This window comes from Amblyraja radiata, chromosome 38 (genome assembly GCF_010909765.2).
Source record: "Amblyraja radiata isolate CabotCenter1 chromosome 38, sAmbRad1.1.pri, whole genome shotgun sequence".
Lineage (NCBI taxonomy): Eukaryota > Metazoa > Chordata > Chondrichthyes > Rajiformes > Rajidae > Amblyraja > Amblyraja radiata.
The window spans coordinates 2,612,089-2,629,652 of NC_045993.1; the positions used below are offsets into that span (position 1 = coordinate 2,612,089).

The 17,564-nt window shown below is 44.6% G+C and overlaps 1 protein-coding gene across 1 annotated transcript in view; it reads right to left on the bottom strand.

Annotated features, from left to right (window-relative positions):
- The window catches only part of gga1 (golgi associated, gamma adaptin ear containing, ARF binding protein 1), a 33,769-nt gene that overhangs the window by 15,200 nt on the left and 1,005 nt on the right, over window positions 1-17,564 (bottom strand). Inside the window, exons 2-9 of the mRNA XM_033013414.1 lie at window positions 9,859-9,943; window positions 9,325-9,400; window positions 7,891-7,989; window positions 6,680-6,803; window positions 5,810-5,910; window positions 4,345-4,425; window positions 2,927-3,064; window positions 2,058-2,139 (exon numbers count right to left, since the gene is read on the bottom strand). Coding sequence (XP_032869305.1) covers window positions 2,058-2,139; window positions 2,927-3,064; window positions 4,345-4,425; window positions 5,810-5,910; window positions 6,680-6,803; window positions 7,891-7,989; window positions 9,325-9,400; window positions 9,859-9,943 — 786 coding nt within the window. The remainder of the gene's footprint in view (window positions 1-2,057; window positions 2,140-2,926; window positions 3,065-4,344; window positions 4,426-5,809; window positions 5,911-6,679; window positions 6,804-7,890; window positions 7,990-9,324; window positions 9,401-9,858; window positions 9,944-17,564) is intronic.

A 17,564-nucleotide genomic window follows, 5' to 3' on the forward strand; every position in this document is an offset into this window, starting at 1 on the left:
GACTGCGGCCTGTGTGTCAGACCGCGGCAGGGTAGATTTGTGGGAGAGCGAGAAGAGAAGATTGTCCCTTAACAGTCTTGAGCCAAACCTGTTTGGGTGTACACCATCTGCTCTGAAAAGATATTTGCGCCCCCACAACAAGTTAAAGTTGTCAATAAAGCTCCTTCCTCTTTCATTGCAGACTCTGGAAAGCCATGTATTCAGTGCAAGTAGCCGACTGAATGTGTTTATTCCCCTGTCAACTGCTGGTATGGGACCACTGATGAATGACTTAATGTCTAATTTGTCCAGTGTATCTAATAGTTCAGTAAAATTCCTCTTTAAAAGTTCTGACTGTTCTTTTCGAATATCATTAAATCCTGCATGCACAATTACCTGTGGGATTTTTGGGTTTTCCAGTATAATTGTGGCTAGTTTCTGGTTGACATCACTAACCGTCACATCTGGGAAGCAGCATGTTTTGATCTTCTTACTGGTTATATCCTTTATGGCTGAATCTCCAACAATCAGAGTGTCTGGTTCATCCGCTTTCTGTGTGATGGGCCCTTGTTGTCTCTGTCTGCGCCGTCTGTCCGGACGCGCCCCGGGGCTTGAGGTGACGGACCCATGTGCAGCTCGCCTCCCTGGCGACGTGTTCATGGTCCGTCTCTGTCCGCGCCGTCTGTCCGGACGCATCTCGGGACTCTCGGCAGCTTGCCTGCCTGGCGACGTGTTCCGTCTCCGTTTCTCATCACGTTTCTGCGGGCTGTCGTTCGTGGACTCTCGTAGTGGCAGGAACCTGTTTTTCAGCGGCAGAGTTAGCTTCGGGGACGGGCTAATCCGGCTGGTACGTGCTACTTTAGCTTTAGGTAGCCTAGCATTTGGCGTCGAGTGAACTTGTTGATTCACTGTGGTTTTCCGTTTGGGCTTAGCGCCGACTTGGTGCCAGTAAGTGGCAGCTGGAACTGTCTCTTTCTTGTCCAGTTTCGGGAAGGATATAATGTAGCTTTCATCGTCATCATTTAGTTGTGTGTTTGTCGGAGCTAGCTCAGCTAACTCACCCATCGGCACTGTATCCTGGAGGACGTGTTCATGGTCCGTCTCTGTCGTTGACTCTTGCAGTATTTTTAGTCCTTTGTATTTTTCTAATGCTGCTATCCTCGTTTCAAATATTCCAGTGTCTGCAGCAGTTTGGTGCAGTCTGTGCATTTCCCAGTCTCAGTGCCTTCATGCACGTCAGGACCTTCAGAAGCGCCCAGCGCTTGCTTCATAACGAAATCCATGATTTAGTTTTACTAAACGCAAATTGTTCACTAAATTGTTCACTAAACAAAACTCTGAGCTCACAAGGACTTGTATCCAAGTCCTTGTCCTTGTCCTTCACAAAAACTAAACAAAACTAAATAAAACACTAAACAAAACACACTAAAACGCTAAAACACTAAAACAAAACTCGGAGCTACAAGGACTTGCTGCCTCTCAGTTCGGCGCATGCTAGAAGGCAGGAACGGGGTACTGATTGGGGATGATCAGCCATGATCACATTGTATGGCGGTGCTGGCTCGAAGGGCCAAATGGCCTACTCTTGCACCTATTGTCTATTGTCTGAAGAAAGGTCTCGACCTTTTCATTTCACTGCACATCTCGTATGTGTATGTGACAAATAAACTTGACTTGACCCGAAACATCACCCGAGTCTAACGAAGGGTCGCGACCCGAAACGCCACCCGAGTCTAAAGAAGGGTCTCGACCCGAAACATCACCCATCCCTTCTCTCCAGAGATGCTGCCTGCCCCGCTGAGTTACTCCAGCTTTGTGTGTCAATCTTATGAACTACAAATTGTCTTGTAAATAGATGGATTTTGTTTCAACACTCGCTGTTGTTAATCTAATATATTCAGATCTACTGATGCGCTGTAGAAAGCATTTTATCGGGATGCATCGGAGCATGGTTCCCTGCAGCATGCTGTACTAAAATGATGGCCATTTCACGTGGTATTTGGTTAACCAGAACCAACAGAATAAACAAAGTAATATAGCCATGTAGGCAAGTTAACGTTACTAATTTGCAGATTTACCGAGAGCCTCATCATTATCCTCTGTATCACTCGCCAATCTGAATAGTGTGGGTCTCATCTTCTCACATCGCTGGTACAATTCCTGTGCAAAAGGAACAAACAGATTAAGTTAATGTGAAACACTTCCAGGGCACTGCAGTCATAGAGTGATACAGTGTGGAACCCACACCGGCCAACATGTCCCAGCTACACCAGTCCCACCTCCCACGTTTGATCCATACCCCTCCAAACCTGTCCTATCCATGCACCTGTATAACTGTTTCTCAAATGTTGGGATAGTCCCAGCCTCAACGACCTCCTCTGGCAGCTTGTTCCATACACCCACCACCCTCTGTGTGAAAGTTAACCCTCAGATGCCTATTAAATCTTTTCCCCTTCACCTTAAACCTATGTCCTCTGGTCCTCAATTCCCCTACTCTGGGCAAGAGACTCTGTGCGTCTACCCGATCTATTCCTCTCATGATTTTGTACACCTCAATAAGATCACCCCTCATCCTCCTGTGCTCGGGGGAATAGAGTCCCAGCCCGATCAACCTCTCCCTGTAGTTCACACCCTCTAGCCCTGGCAACATCCTCGTAAATCATCTCCGCACCCTTTCCAGTTTGACAACATCTTTCCTCTAACATACGGCAATTGAAACCACACCTCCCAGGACCATACGGAAACAGGATGCATTATATCCTGATACATAGAGGTGGTGTTATGACTGATAAATAATTCACAAGGAAATAATCTTTGTTGTGTGTGCCTCAATAAAGACAGATGGCACGAACTATTCCCACTGATCAAAGGCAGTGGGATTGTGGAGCCAAGCAGTCAGTTTATAGCACATTCAAATATTTTTTTCCCCCCTAATGTACACACTAACCTTCATTATTTCTTCATTGCTCTCCGAGGTTTCATCTTTGCTGTAGTTCTCCAGCATCTCACTCAGAAGTTTAACGTTATTGTTCACCTCCTCAATTGCATTCACTCTTTTAGAAATCTTCTCCATTCTCTTCTGGTCCTTGGGATTAGAAGACAGTTTTGGTCAAAACAGATCGCATACCTTCACCGGACCATTAGTGAAGCGGCAAGAGAGAAAGAGTCAAGAAAGTAGGAGGGAGAAGATTTCGTGACTGGAACAATGGATAGGTTACTGGAGACACAAGGGACTGCAGATGCTGGAATCTTGAGCAAAACACACAGCGATGGGGAGCTCAGGGTCAGGCAGCATCTGCGGAGGTAATGGATACATTCCTGCCGCAGTCTGAAGGAGGGTCCCCAACCTGAAGCATCACCTATCCCTTCCCTCCAGAGCCGGCACGGTGGAGCAGCGATAAGAGTTGCTGCCTCACAGCGCCAGAGACCCTTGTTCGATTCTGACTACGGGTGCTGTCTTTACGGAGTTCGTACATTCTCCCTGTGACAGTGTGGGTTTTCTCCGGGAGCTCCGGTTTCATCCCTCATTCCAAAGATGTACAGGTTTGTAGATTCATTGGCTATGGTGAAAATTTTAAATTGTCCCTTGTGTGTGTAGGATAGTGTTAGTGTGCGGGAATCACTGATCGGCACGCACTTGGTGTATAAATTGTCCCTTGTGTGTGTTGGATAGTGTTCGTGTGTGGGAATCAATGGACGGCAGGCACTTGGTGTATAAATTGTCCCTTGTGTGTGTTGGATAGTGTTAGTGTGCGGGAATCACTTGTCGGCACGCACTTGGTGTATAAATTGTCCCTTGTGTGTGTTGGATAGTGTTCGTGTGTGGGAATCAATGGACGGCACACACTTGGTGGGCCGAAGGGCCTGTTTGCCATGCTCTATCCCCAAACCAAACAAGGAACTCCTGTGAAAGTAGACAAAAACGCTGGAGAAACTCAGCGGGTGAGGCAGCATCTATGGAGCGAAGGAATAGGTGACGTTTCGGGTCAAGACCCGAAACGTCGCCTATTTCCTTCGCTCCATGGATGCTGCCTCACCTGCTGAGTTTCTCCAGCACTTTTGTCTACCTTCGATTTTCCAGCATCTGCAGTTCCTTCTTAAACAAAACTCCTGTGAAAGGGTCGTCTATGGATGGTGTGGACTCAGTGGGCCGAAGAGCCTGTTTACATGCTGCAACTCTAAACAATTACATGAATGTTTGACATGGAATGGCAAGCAGATATTCCCCCGCATTAAATAGCCAGATTATGAGACGGTGAAAGCAACAAACGTATATGCCTCCCGTTTAACATTGCAATTCAAGTGCCCGCTGTGGGCCTTCCAGGTAATCACAGTCGGCAATGCCTTTCAGGAACTTTGACCAACCTCCTGGACCATCTCCTTGATTAGTTTATTTGCAGCTCGTAGATCTTCAGGGTGGTTGCTCTTCAGCAGTCTTGCCAGTAGCTGAAAAGAAACAGTAGCAATCAAAATTATGGAGTTTCATACGGTCACAATACAACTGGTTCAGAAGCTGAACAATATAATCTATGGTCTCGACCATAGTCTGTGGAATTCTCAGTCTCAAGAGGGCGGTGGAGGCAGGTTCTCTGGATGCTTTCAAGAGAGAGCTAGATAGGGCTCTTAAAAATAGCGGAGTCAGGGGATATGGGGAGAAGGCAGGAACGGGGTACTGATTGGGGATGATCAGCCATGATCACATTGAATGGTGGTGCTGGCTCGAAGGGCCAAATGGCCTCCTCCTGCACCTATTGTCTATTGACCCGAATCATCACCCACTCCTAACATTGATCTAGTCCACATTTTCCTTGAACCTCATCCTCTTTGATGTCTTGTTTTCACACCTCACACTTCCTTATCTCGGTGTATCTCTCTCTCTCTCCCCGACACTCAGCCTGAAGAAGGGCCCTGACCCGAAATGTCACCCACTCCTTCTATCCAGAGATGCTGCCTGCCCCGCTGAGTTACTCCAGCATTTTGTGTCTACCTTCAGTGTAAACTAGCACCTGCAGTTCCTTCCTACACAATACAACCTTTGATACGGTCAGAAAATGCCGTCAACCTCATCAGCTTTCAGGCGGTGACTATACAACGCCACCTAGTGTCTCTAGAGGCAAAATGTAGAAACAAAGAATTCCAGAGATGCTGCCTGACCTGCTGAGTTACTCCAGCACTTTGGGTCCTTTTGTCTATTGACCAGCATCTTCATTGTAAGAGTCAGAAGAGGGGTGTCAACTTGAAACGTCACCCGTCCATGTTCTCCCGGGATGCTGCCTGACTGAACTGCTGAGTTATTCCAGCACTGGGAGGCAGGGTGGCGCAGCGGTATAGTTGCTGCCTCACAGCGCCCGAGACCCGGATTTGAAACGGGCTACGGATGCTACCGTGGGTGTGGGTGTGAGTGTGGGTGCAAGTGTGAGTGTGGGCGTTGGCGTGGGTGTTGGTGTACGGGCATCACTGGTCGGCGCAGACTTAGTGGGTCAAAGGGCCTATTTCCGTGCTGTATCTCTCAACAAAATTTGTTGTGTCCTTTTGTCTACAGTAGTACATAAGCAACCAAATCCTTTTCTGACCGACTGGATGGCAAGATCGTGAAAGGTTCTATATAAAGGCAATTTTTTTCTACTTTTCCATCATACAGTAAATGTATAGAATATTTGTTCATCTGGAAGATCAAATATTAAACCCAACGAATGATGATACAAGCCTTTCTAACATAATGCTATTTCATAACATAATGATGTTGAGCCTGTCTAACATAATTCGACTAAAATCTATAATCGGCCGTGTCTCACTGTGGACTATCCAGCTCCAGGGATCAATGAATTACCTTCGATTTTTCCTCATCTTCAAACATAGCATTCTTTGGACGCGGAGGGGGTAAAGGGAGAAGCTCTTCTTTAGGCAACACGGGATCCTGCTTTAGAATTCCTGTGGAATAATGGAGAAAACAAAATTATTATTATTTTTTTTTAAATCACACCCTTTGTTGATGCAATGCAAAGACACTTCACGCAGTTTAGCACGAGTACTTGTTCAATGAAGATTGCAGGATTATGAGCAAAAGAGCAAACCAGAGGGCACTCACTCATGCTTGCTGGAAATGTCAGCATGATTCTTTTTTATCTCTCGTTGGCAGTAATTTACATTTTAAAAGACTTCAAGTGCTGGTGTAACTCAGAGGGTCAGGCAGTGTTTCAGGAGAACGCGGCTAGGTTTAGAATGGAGATGAGGAGGAATTTATCTAACCAGAGTGGTGAATCTGTGGAAGGTACACAAAAATGCTGGAGAAACTCAGCGAGTGCAGCAGCATCTATGGAGTGAAGGAAATAGGTAACGTTTCGGGACGAAACCCTTCTTCAGATTTCCCTATTTCCCTCGCTCCATAGATGCTGCTGCACCCGCTGAGTTTCTCCAGCATTTTTGTCTACCTTCGATTTTCCAGCATCTGCAGTTCCTTCTTGAACACTTGGTGAATCTGTGGAGTTCATTGTCATAGACAGCTATGGAGGCCAAGATATGTGGGGTATGATAGGTTCTTGATTAGTAAGCGCATCAAACATCAGGAGGGGAGGGGTGGGTGAAGGCAGGAGAACCGTATTGAGAGGTAGAAATAAGATAAGCCACGATCGAATAGCAGAGCAGACTCGATGGGCAAAATGTCCTAATTCTGCTCCAATGTCTTGTGATCTAAACCAACCTTGCTTTTTCAGCATGTGATAAGCTTCTGTGATCTTCAGTTCATCTGGTAAACCCACTGTCCAACTGAACATCAATTCTAGGACTTTATTTTTCACCTTCTCGGGAGATCGTGTTCCAAGATACTGATGAGAAACAAAACACAAACGATTACACCAACCGATAATGTTTGAAGTGGATTTCCTAATAAAACAACGTTAAAAAAAAAATTGTTTAAAGCTTTCGCAGATTGTAATTGAAAGAATCACATTGTTAACTATATGCCTGAGATTGACAGAAAAGGATGGTGTAACTCAGTGGGTCAGACAGCATCTCTGGAGAATAGGAATAGGTGATGTTTCGGGTCGAGACCCATCTTCAGCCTCGACCCCAAACGTCACCAATTCCTTTGCTTCAGAGATGGTGTCTGACCCGCTGAGTTACTCCAGCTTTTTCAGTCTCCATTGTCAGAGGCCCACTGTCAGAGTGAGGACCACCGCAAATTGGAGGAACAGCACCTCATAGAAACATAGAAAATAGGTGCAGCAGGAGGCCATTCGGCCCTTCGAGCCAGCACCGCCATTCATTACAATCATGGCTGATCGTCCCCAATCAATAACCCGAGCCTGCTTTCTTCCCATATCCCTTGATTCCACTAGCCCCTAGAGTTCTAGCTAACTCTCTCTTAAATCCATCCAGTGATTTGGCCTCCACTGCCCTCTGTGGCAGGGAATTCCACAAATTCACAACTCTCTGGGTGAAAACGTTTTTTCTCACCTCAGTCCTAAATGACCTCTCCTTTATTCTAAGACTGTGTCCCCTGACTCGCCCAACATTGGGAACATTTTTCCTGCATCTAGCTTGTCCAGTCCTTTTATTTTATTTTGCTTGGGTAGTTTACACCCCAGCGGTTTGAACATTAACTTCTCTAACTTCAGATAGCCCTTGCTTTCCCTCTCTCTCCATCCCCTTCCCAGTTCTCCCAACTAGTCTTACTGTCTCCACCTACATTCTATCTTATAAACAAGAAGGTTTGGTGCACAAGATGGCTGATGTACCACAGATTACCATACCCAAAAACAATGATTACCAGCCCGTTCCTGAAGATTATTCCATCTTAAAAACCTGCCAATCAAGACCCGAGAATCAGATCAAATATAGGCTGCTCATTCTTGAAGCATCCTTCAGATGTTATCATGGTACAAAGGGTCAGAATCCCATCGTCACACTTACTTTGGGCGACACCACTTTGATTAGTTCATTCAAAAATCTGAACTTTCCTACATCATTGTGAAATCTTTTGCCACAGTTTTTCATACACGTCTCCAAGACCTACATTGAAAAAGGATAAATGTCATTAAACTAAAGAATGGATAACGTCATTAACACTGGATGAAATTCAAATTACAAAACACTTTTGTATATACTTTCTAATCTCTTTAGCATTTTACAGAAAAGTACAGGGTAGATTGTTGTTGCTCTTCCCTGAATTACAACATCAGGGGGCTTTCTAAACTTGGACGGGTTGTTAACTGTTAGACACAAAGTGCTGGAGTAAAACTCAGCGGGACAGGCAGCCGCATCTCTGGAGAGAAGGAATGGGTGACGTTTCGGGTTGAGACTTTTCCTCAGACTGACTGTTTTGTGTCAGAACTGCAGTCACCCTGAAAATGCTGCAAATGATTTAATTGGAGTTTGTCTGAAGCTGAGGAAAATAAACACACAAATTCTGTGACATACAGCCCCGTGAACCTCTGCCAGGATCATGCTTTCATGAGCATCAGCTTTGTACCTCACACTGCCTCGGCAAGGCCAGCAGCATAATCAAGGACCAGTCGCACCCTGGCCACTCCCTCTTCTCCCCTCTCCCTATCGGTCAAGAGGTACAGAAGTGTGAAAACGCACACCTCCAGATTCGGGGACAGTTTCTTCCCAGCTGTTATCAGGCAACTGAACCATCCTACCACAACCAGAGAGCAGTGCTGAACTATCTACCTCTTTGGTGACCCTCGGGCTATCCTTGATCGGACTTTGCTGGCTTTACCTTGCACTAAACATTATTCCCTTATCATGTATCTGTACACTGTAAATGGCTCGATGGTAATCATGTATTGTCTTTCCAATCATGTATTGACTGGTTAGCATGCAACAAAAGCTTTTTACTGTACCTCGGTACATGTGACAATAAGCAGAACTGAACCGATCTCCTCCTGCGTACATATTCTTGCTGAATAATGTTGAGAGTGATGCTGCCAGGTCGTACACGGCTCCTGTCTAGCAATATGAACCTTAAGCTAGAGCCACTGGGTATTAACCAGCAATGATAAACTAGATTAGTTACACAGGACATAAGGAAATGCAGATGCTGGTTTACCAAAAGGCACTGAGTGCTGGAGTAACTCAGCGGGTCAGGAAAAATATCACCCAGCAGTCTAATACTTGACGATAAGATGTAGTTTACCAATACTCTCAACCCGAAACGACACCTACCCCTTGTTCTCCCGACCCACTGAGCTATTCCAGCACTCGGTGTCTTCATTTGTAAACCAGCACCTGCAGTTCCTTGTTGCTATACTGAGGCTACGGTGGCCCAGCACTGGAATGACTATCATCTTGATAAGCATTTGATGCTCGGGACATTTTGGACAAAGAGATTACAGATCTTACCGTCAAGGCTTGAACAGCTTCCCATTCTTGTGGGGACTGGATCTTATGTGCCAGAAATCTTGTAGCAAGCTGGGGTCTAGAGGATGAGTGGAGGGAAGAAAGAAATGAATTACTGGGATAGGTATAATCACCAAAAGTAAAGCAGAACATTAAATACTGAAGTTTACATTGCTAGAAAAATTGTTATCATTTAAGAAATAATCCTACATATATTAAAATAACTTAATAAGGAACAGGCAGGAAAACATTACACAACCCAAAGCTTAACTCAAGAACAGCAAATAGTTCTAAACATATTAGTGTAGAAATCATTTTCTTCAAAGGGTATTATTTAGCCAGCCAGAGAGTTATGGATGTAACCCAGACCATCCCGCAAACTAACTCTCTCTACAGTTCAGGCTGTCGTGGCAAGGCCACCAGCATAATCAAAGACCACTCACCCTGATCTCCACTCAGGCAAGAGGTATGGAAGTTTGACAACTTACCTCCAGATATTTAAAAAATATAAAATAAAATAAAAATAATGGTGCCTACCCTTCCAATTCCTTGTTCAGCTGGTCACAGAATGCTGTAATCGAGTCCCAGTCCAGTTCTCGGTTTAAGGGATTTGTAGCTTTATCTGCAATGAATGCAACAAAAAAAAAATTTAAACATGAGACACAACCCAAGAGAGACACGCCAACCATAGTTCTAAAAACAGAACGGGTAAATTTACCAATTTGCAAAATTATCATTCAATGTTTCACTATTACAGAATGCCGTAACACAGGAGGATGAAGAAGGGTCTCGACCCGAAAAACGTCACCCATTCCTTCTCTCCAGAGATGCTGCCTGTCCCGCTGCGTTACTGCAGCTTTTTGTCGATCTTCGGTTTAAGCCAGCAACTGCAGTTCCTTCCGACATAGAAGGATGATGTTGTTCCAAAGGCACAAAGTGCTGGAGTAAGATTGTTAAGGGTTTCGGCACGCTAGAGGCAGGAAACATGTTCCCGATGTTGGGGGAGTCCAGAACCAGGGGCCACAGTTTAAGAATAAGGAGCAATCCATTTAGAACGGAGACGAGGAAACACTTTTTCTCACAGAGAGTGGTGAGTCTGTGGAATCTCTGCCTCAGAGGGCGGTGGAGGCCGGTTCTCTGGATGCTTTCAAGAGAGCTAGATAGGGCTCTTAAAGATAGCGGAGTCAGGGGATATGGGGAGAAGGCAGGAACGGGGTACTGATTGTGGATGATCAGCCATGATCACATTGAATGGCGGTGCTGGATACCCACACTGACCTTACTGTCCTGGGCCTCCTCCATTGCCAGAGTGAGGCCATACGCAAACTGGAGGAACAGCACCTCATATTCCGCTTGGGTAGCTCACACTCAAACGGTATGAACATTGAATTCTCCAATTTTAGGTAAATAACCAACAAACACTCCACCCCCTTTAACCCCTCTCTTTCCTGTATGTGCAACCATTTCCCCTCCATCTTCTCTTATCTTCTTATCTCACCACTTTTTTTTGTGTAGGACGGAACTGCCGATGTTGGTTTACACCAAAGATAGACACAAAATGCTGGAGTAACTCAGCGGGACAGGCAGCATCTCTGGAGAGAAGGAATGGACGACGTTTCGGGTCGAGACCCTTCTTCAGAATTTTTTCTTTCCATCTCCTTTGTCTAACCAGCTGCCAATCAAAACCTCCTTCAAATGTTTCCATCTATCACTCACCGGGCTTTGCCCCACTCCCACCTCTCTTCCTGTATCCCCTTCCCCCACATCCCCTAGGCCAAAGATCCTATAGCGAGCAAGATAGTCCACTCGACAAAAAAGACGTAGTACGGTCACGGGCAGAATCATGGGTGATCTTAGGCCCCATTTCCGTAACCGGCTTCCATCTCCGCACCAAAGATCCCATAGCGGAGCAAAGATACTAGTGCGGAGATGGGAGCCGGTTACGGAAACATCCTCGTAAAAATTAAAGATCTTTGGTAAAAATCTTCTCCTCATTTTCTTTCTGCCTCACAATAAAATGCAATAAGATGCCCGTGTTCTTTCCACAGCGTGTGGGGAGTCTGGCCCGGGCCAGCATGGCTGGGACGCCAGGGTAAAGTTGCGGGGAGGTTTGCAATGTATTTTTAATAGAATTATAATTTATTAACATATTAATCATTAACACTAAATAACAGAATTATGAATTGACAGAATAATGAATTTAACACTATAAACACACACACACACACACACACACACACACACACACACACACACACACACAATGACAAATAAATTCAATTAAATTCAACACACACACACACACACACACACACACACACACACAAACTGTTCCCCACAACGCTGATTACACTGCGAGAGGGATAACCAAAGTCGGGTCGGATTACTGAAATGGCCGAAGAAATGGCCCACGTTCCGCTCCGGTGTGTGCTACACGTCAGCCCATTGGATTTAGCAAGAGTGGACTATCTTGCTCGCTATAGGATCTTTGCCTCATTGTCTCTTTTTCTGTAAACCTGCAACTGCAGTTAATTGCACTATTTGTATTAATCCTCCCACATTCACCATCTAGAAGAGCACATAAAGCGAACTGGGCAAGGATGAGATGGCTGCGTTAGATAAATAAGAGCCAGCATGGAGGTGAAAAGGGAGAAAAAGAAAACACACAAAGGTAGACAAAAATGCTGGAGATACTCAGCGGGCCAGGCAGCATCTATGGAGCGAAGGAATAGGTGACGTTTCGGGTCGAGACCCTTCTTCAGCAGGTGCTGCCTCACTCGCTGAGTTTCTCCATCATTTTTGTCTATCTTCGATTTGTCCAGCATCTGCAGTTCTTTCTTAAACAAAAGAAAACACACCACCATTCACTGCAAATGAAATTTTCCTTAAATTACGCACACTCCCACTCCCAACACAAAAACACCAGCCTTTTTGATGTAGCATATTTAAATCCAAATATATATTAGACATCCGCTTGATGGAGAGAAAATAACTATAGCGACCTGGCTCATGGAAATGCTGCAAAGTCTGACAATACTCAATGTAAATATCCTCACATGGTACGTACAAGTCATGAGTCATTGCAAGCAAATGTCAACATTTAAAAGATATTCGGACAGGTACATGGATAGGACATTTACAGGGATATGGGCCAAGGTAGGATGGGCTTAGATTCTCAGCATAGATGAGTTGGGCCAAAAGGCCTGTTTCCTTGCTGTATGACTATGGTGCAAAATAGATGTGCTACACTTAGGCTAGGGTGAATATTACATTACAAACATGATTGTTCAGCCATCATTTCTAAAATGAAGGAATTATGTTTCATATCTTAGTATGGTCAATTCTCTCTTCCACTTGAAATATCATAGGTCCATATCACTGCCAGCACTTAATATAACCTTCCAAACCTCTCAGAGTAACATTCCTACATTACCACAGTGACAACATATCATAACTATTTCAATAGTTGCAAAGCATTTTGAAAAATCCTGAGATCATGGATGTTATTAATAAATCCAAGGGTTTTTCTTTGTTCTGTGAAGGTGCTGGATTAAATACTCTATGAAACTCTAACTGTCTGCATGGGTGGACACAAATGTAGTTTAGTTTAGAGATACAACGTGGAAACAGGCCCTTCGGCACACCAAGTCCATGCCAACCAGCGATCCCCGCACACAAGCACTAACCTAGGGACAATTTACACTCATACCAAGTCAATGAACCTACAAACCTGCACGTCTTTGGAGTGTGGGATGAAATCGAAAATCTCGGAGAAAACCCACGCAGGTCACGGACAGAATGTACAAACTCCATACAGACAGCACCCGTAGTCGGGATTGAACCCGTGACTGTGCGGGTTTTCTCCGAGATCAGTTCCCGCGCGGGCTCGGTGGGCTGAAGGGCCTGTTTCTGCGCTGTATCTCTAAAACTCCAGTGAAGAGTCAGCAGTGGGGACTTTCCAGGAGCTCCTGCCACCATCAATTGATAAGCTGAACCTATGATGGCCGTTTGCCGGCACTGGGCCTGTACTAGTTGGAGTTTAGAAAAATGAGGGCAGAACTCACTGAAACATACAGAATAGTGAAAGGCCTGGATAGAGTGGATGTTTCCACTAGTGGGAAGAGTCTGGGACTAGAGATCAAAATAAAGTCAACCTTTCTCGCTGCTACAGGGAAACAAGAGGAACTGGTTTTGCTTCTTCAGAGACTGGCAGACATTTTTTTACCTTGACACCAGTATGCTGAGCTGTCATTTAAGCATGTGGGTGTAATCAGCTGTGTGGGGATTTCAAAGAGATTTCCATGCCAATGAGTAGAATACTATTCAGGTTTCTATTTTCAAGACATCACAGAGTTTCTAGCTAACTGGCATGCATTATTTCACCACAATGATCATGAATTGTCAAATTAATTTTGATGGCAGCCCTAATATTTACAAAACTGCCAAGAGAGAACACAGGCGTTTCAAATGCAGAGCTGTTTGATTGATTCAAAGATACAGAATGGAAACGGGTCCTTCAGCCCACGCCGACCATTGATCACCCGTTAACACTACTTCTGTGTTATTCCACTACCCTACACTCGGGCCAATTAAACAACAAACCCGCACATCTGAGGAGAGAGATTGGTGAAACTGGAGGAAATCCTTGCAGTCACATGGAGAATGTGCAAACACTTTGTCAATTTGCATCAGATATGTGTTCCTAATATACAAAGCAGAAGAAAATATTAACAAAACATCCTCTATCCTGTTTCTCCAGAAATGCTGCCTGACCCGCTGAGTTATTCCAGCACTTTGTGTCTATCTTAGGTAACGTTTACAGTTGGGAACCTTCTTGCATTATGTTCACTCAGCTTGCAGAGTTATTGTCTGATTACCTTGTAGAATTGAGAAGTTATTGTGTTCAGCTTATTTTAGTTTAGAGGTACAGCGCGGAAACAAGCCCACCGAGTCCGCACCTCACATTAACACGACCCTACACACACTGGGGACAATTTTGACATTTACACCAAGCCAATTAACTTACAAACCTGCACGTCTTTCGAGTGTGGGAGGAAACCGAAGGTCTCGGAGGAAACCCACGCAGGTGAAGAAGGGTTTCGGCCCGAAACGTTGCCTATTTCCTTCGCTCTATAAATGCTGCTGCGCCCGCTGAGTTTCTCCAGCTTTTTTGTGTACCTTCAGGTCACGGGGTGATTGTACAAACTCCGTACAGACAGCACCCGTGGTCAGAATCAAACCCAGGTCTCTGGTTCTGCAAGGCAGTAGCTCTACCACTGCGCCACCGGGCTGCCCAAACATTTGTTTGTTGTGCTAACACTTACTGTACAAGAAATATTGTATATTTATTTATTGTATTGTTGCATTAATGTGCCTTTTAAGCTGCAGCAAGTAAGAATATCACTGATCCATTCCTGGTGCATCTTGCAATTAAACACTTGACTCTATCTAACACGAGGAGAAAATGCAGCTGCTGCAGACATCAAGTGGAAACATAATCCCTTACCTCTGCAGCCTGCCCTGATGTGCATTTTAATAAAAGATCTATACAATATTTGAACAGTACTTTTCCAAGCCCCGGACCACCCAGAAGAGGGAGTGAACAAGTTTTCTAAGGGAGACAAAAATGCTGGAGAAACTCAGCAGGTGAGGCAGCATCTATGGAGCGAAGGAAATAGGCAACGTTTCGGGTCTTGACCCGAAACGTTGCCTATTTCCTTCGCTCCATAGATGCTGCCTCACCCGCTGAGTTTCTCCAGCAATTTTGTCCACCTTCGATTTTCCAGCATCTGCAGTTCCTTCTTAAGCAGGTTTTCTAAGGGAACTACTTTTTTTTTTTTTTTTAATTGCCACTGATAATACTAGAATGGCAAATGTTGTATATTTACTCCAAATCTATTGCACACATCACTTTTGAAACATTTGAAAGACACAAGGAATTGCAGATGCTGAAACTTTGAGGAGAACACAAAATGCTAGAATAGCTCAGCAGGTCAGGCAGCAGCTGTGGAGACAATAGACAATAGGTGCAGGAGTAGGCCATTTGGCCCTTCGAGCCAGCACCGCCACTCAATGTGATGCGACGTTTCGGGTTGGGACCCTTGATGCATAACTTGAAAAATGTTGAAAGCTTTGAAGAATGCAGAAGCTTTATGGATATAAATAATTAAGCAAACACAAAGTGCTGTAATTACTTGGTGGGTTAGGCAGCATCTGTGGAGGGAATGGACGGGTGATATTTTGAGTCAGGATCCTTCAGACATTGTAGTGGGGGGGGGGGGTATTGACTGGCAATCTGCAGATCCTAGTGTCTCATTCTTAAGACGGCCCCATAGCAGAAGCATCCACGTGGCGGGGCTGGAAACTGGAAGTATCCTGAGCTAATTCTGCTATCACCATCATCTATTGCGACAAGTGATGGCTTCCACTGATTGTCGCCGGAAGCTTGCGTCCTTTTCAGGACGGACGATGACATCGAGGCCAACATTTGAAACAAGATGGACACGAAAAAAGAAGATTCTTAAGATGGAGTTACACTCCGAGAAATCTTTCATATATTCACTGTAATAAATAAGGTTCTTCATTCTTTTTCATCTCAAAACATCAAGGAGGTGAGCTTTAGTTACCACAGCTGATCTGTAGACACGCCACAGGGATATAATCGGCAGTTTAGGCCAACAATTCAGAAATCTTAGAAGTGACAATAAAAGCACAATAAATCTGCCTTAGGGAAAAGTTGCATTCTTGGGTAGATCATCCATAACACACAAGTGGGAGAAATCGTTGAGCAAATGACAATGCTGCACTAACATCATGGGAAAAGTGCTTCGTGGACAAGTAATAATAATAATAATAATAGCTTTATTTATATAGCACATTTTAAGTCAATTTGCATTGACACCAAAGTGCTTTACATAAATTAAATAATAAATTTACATACAAACCATAGAAAAAGGTTAAAATTAAATAAAGAAAGAAAATGGACACAACACATTATAGAGTTCAACACAAACGTCCCCCCACAGCAGAATCAAAATTTTCCACTGTGGGGAAAGGCAGCAGAAAGTCACAGGGAAGCAACCCCAGACATTTCTTGGTCAACACCTGAACGATGGCAGTGTGTTTTCCCACTGGGAATTGTTAACCGAGTTCTCCTGCCACAGAAGCTGCTCAACTGACTGAGTTCTTCCGTCATTTGTTTTTCCAACAGAAAGCGTACGCACATCTAAATCTCTACTGCCTGCTCCTGATCTCATCAAGTCCCAGTCACTCATTAACCTGTGACCACTGTTCTAAACTGACCACCAGATGACCATGGCCTCCATTTTAAAAATCACTGTTCCATAGCTGCCACAGTTGCAGCTTCCCTAGCTCCAACTTATTCCAGGCCGACATTGCTGACTGCCTTCACTCCATGAAAGATGTATCCTCAGCTGATTCAGTCTTATATTATGAAATTGTTTTAACACCATGGTAGCGCAGCGGTAGAGTTGCTGCCTTACAGCACTTGCAGCGCCAGAGACCCGGGTTCGATCCCGACTACGGGTGCTGTCTGTACGGAGTTTGTACGTTCTCCCCGTGACCTACATGGGTTTTCTCCGAGATCTTTGGTTTCCTCCCACACTTCAAAGTACAGGTTTGTTAATTGGCTTGGTACAAGTGTAAATTGTCCCTGTGTGTGTAGGATAGTAATAGTGTGCGGGGATTGCTGGTCGGTGTGGACACAGTGGGTCGAGGTGCCTGTTTAGGCTCTGTATCTTTAAATTAAACCTCTTATATCCAGAAACAAGAACTGCAGATGCTGGTTTACCAAGGAAAGACCTCTATATCTAACAAACTTTCCAAAGTACCACAGCCCTTGATATACTACACGGATTTTGCCATGTGCAATGTGAAGTGTAATGTGTCTAGGTACATTCCAGTTGGAGAGAGAGACACAAAATGCTGGAGTAACTGGAGCAGGACAGGCAGAGAGAAGGAACGGGTGACATTTGTACTAATGTCTGAAGGGTCTTGACCCGAAACGTCACCTATTCCTTTGGTCCATAGATGCTGCCTCACCCGCTGAGTTTCTCCAACATTTTTGTCTACCTTCAGTGCGTAATATATACTTACCCACAAGTACACACACATATATATACACACACACATATATATACACACACACACACATATATATACACACACACATATATACACACACACACACATATATACACACACATATATATACACACACACAC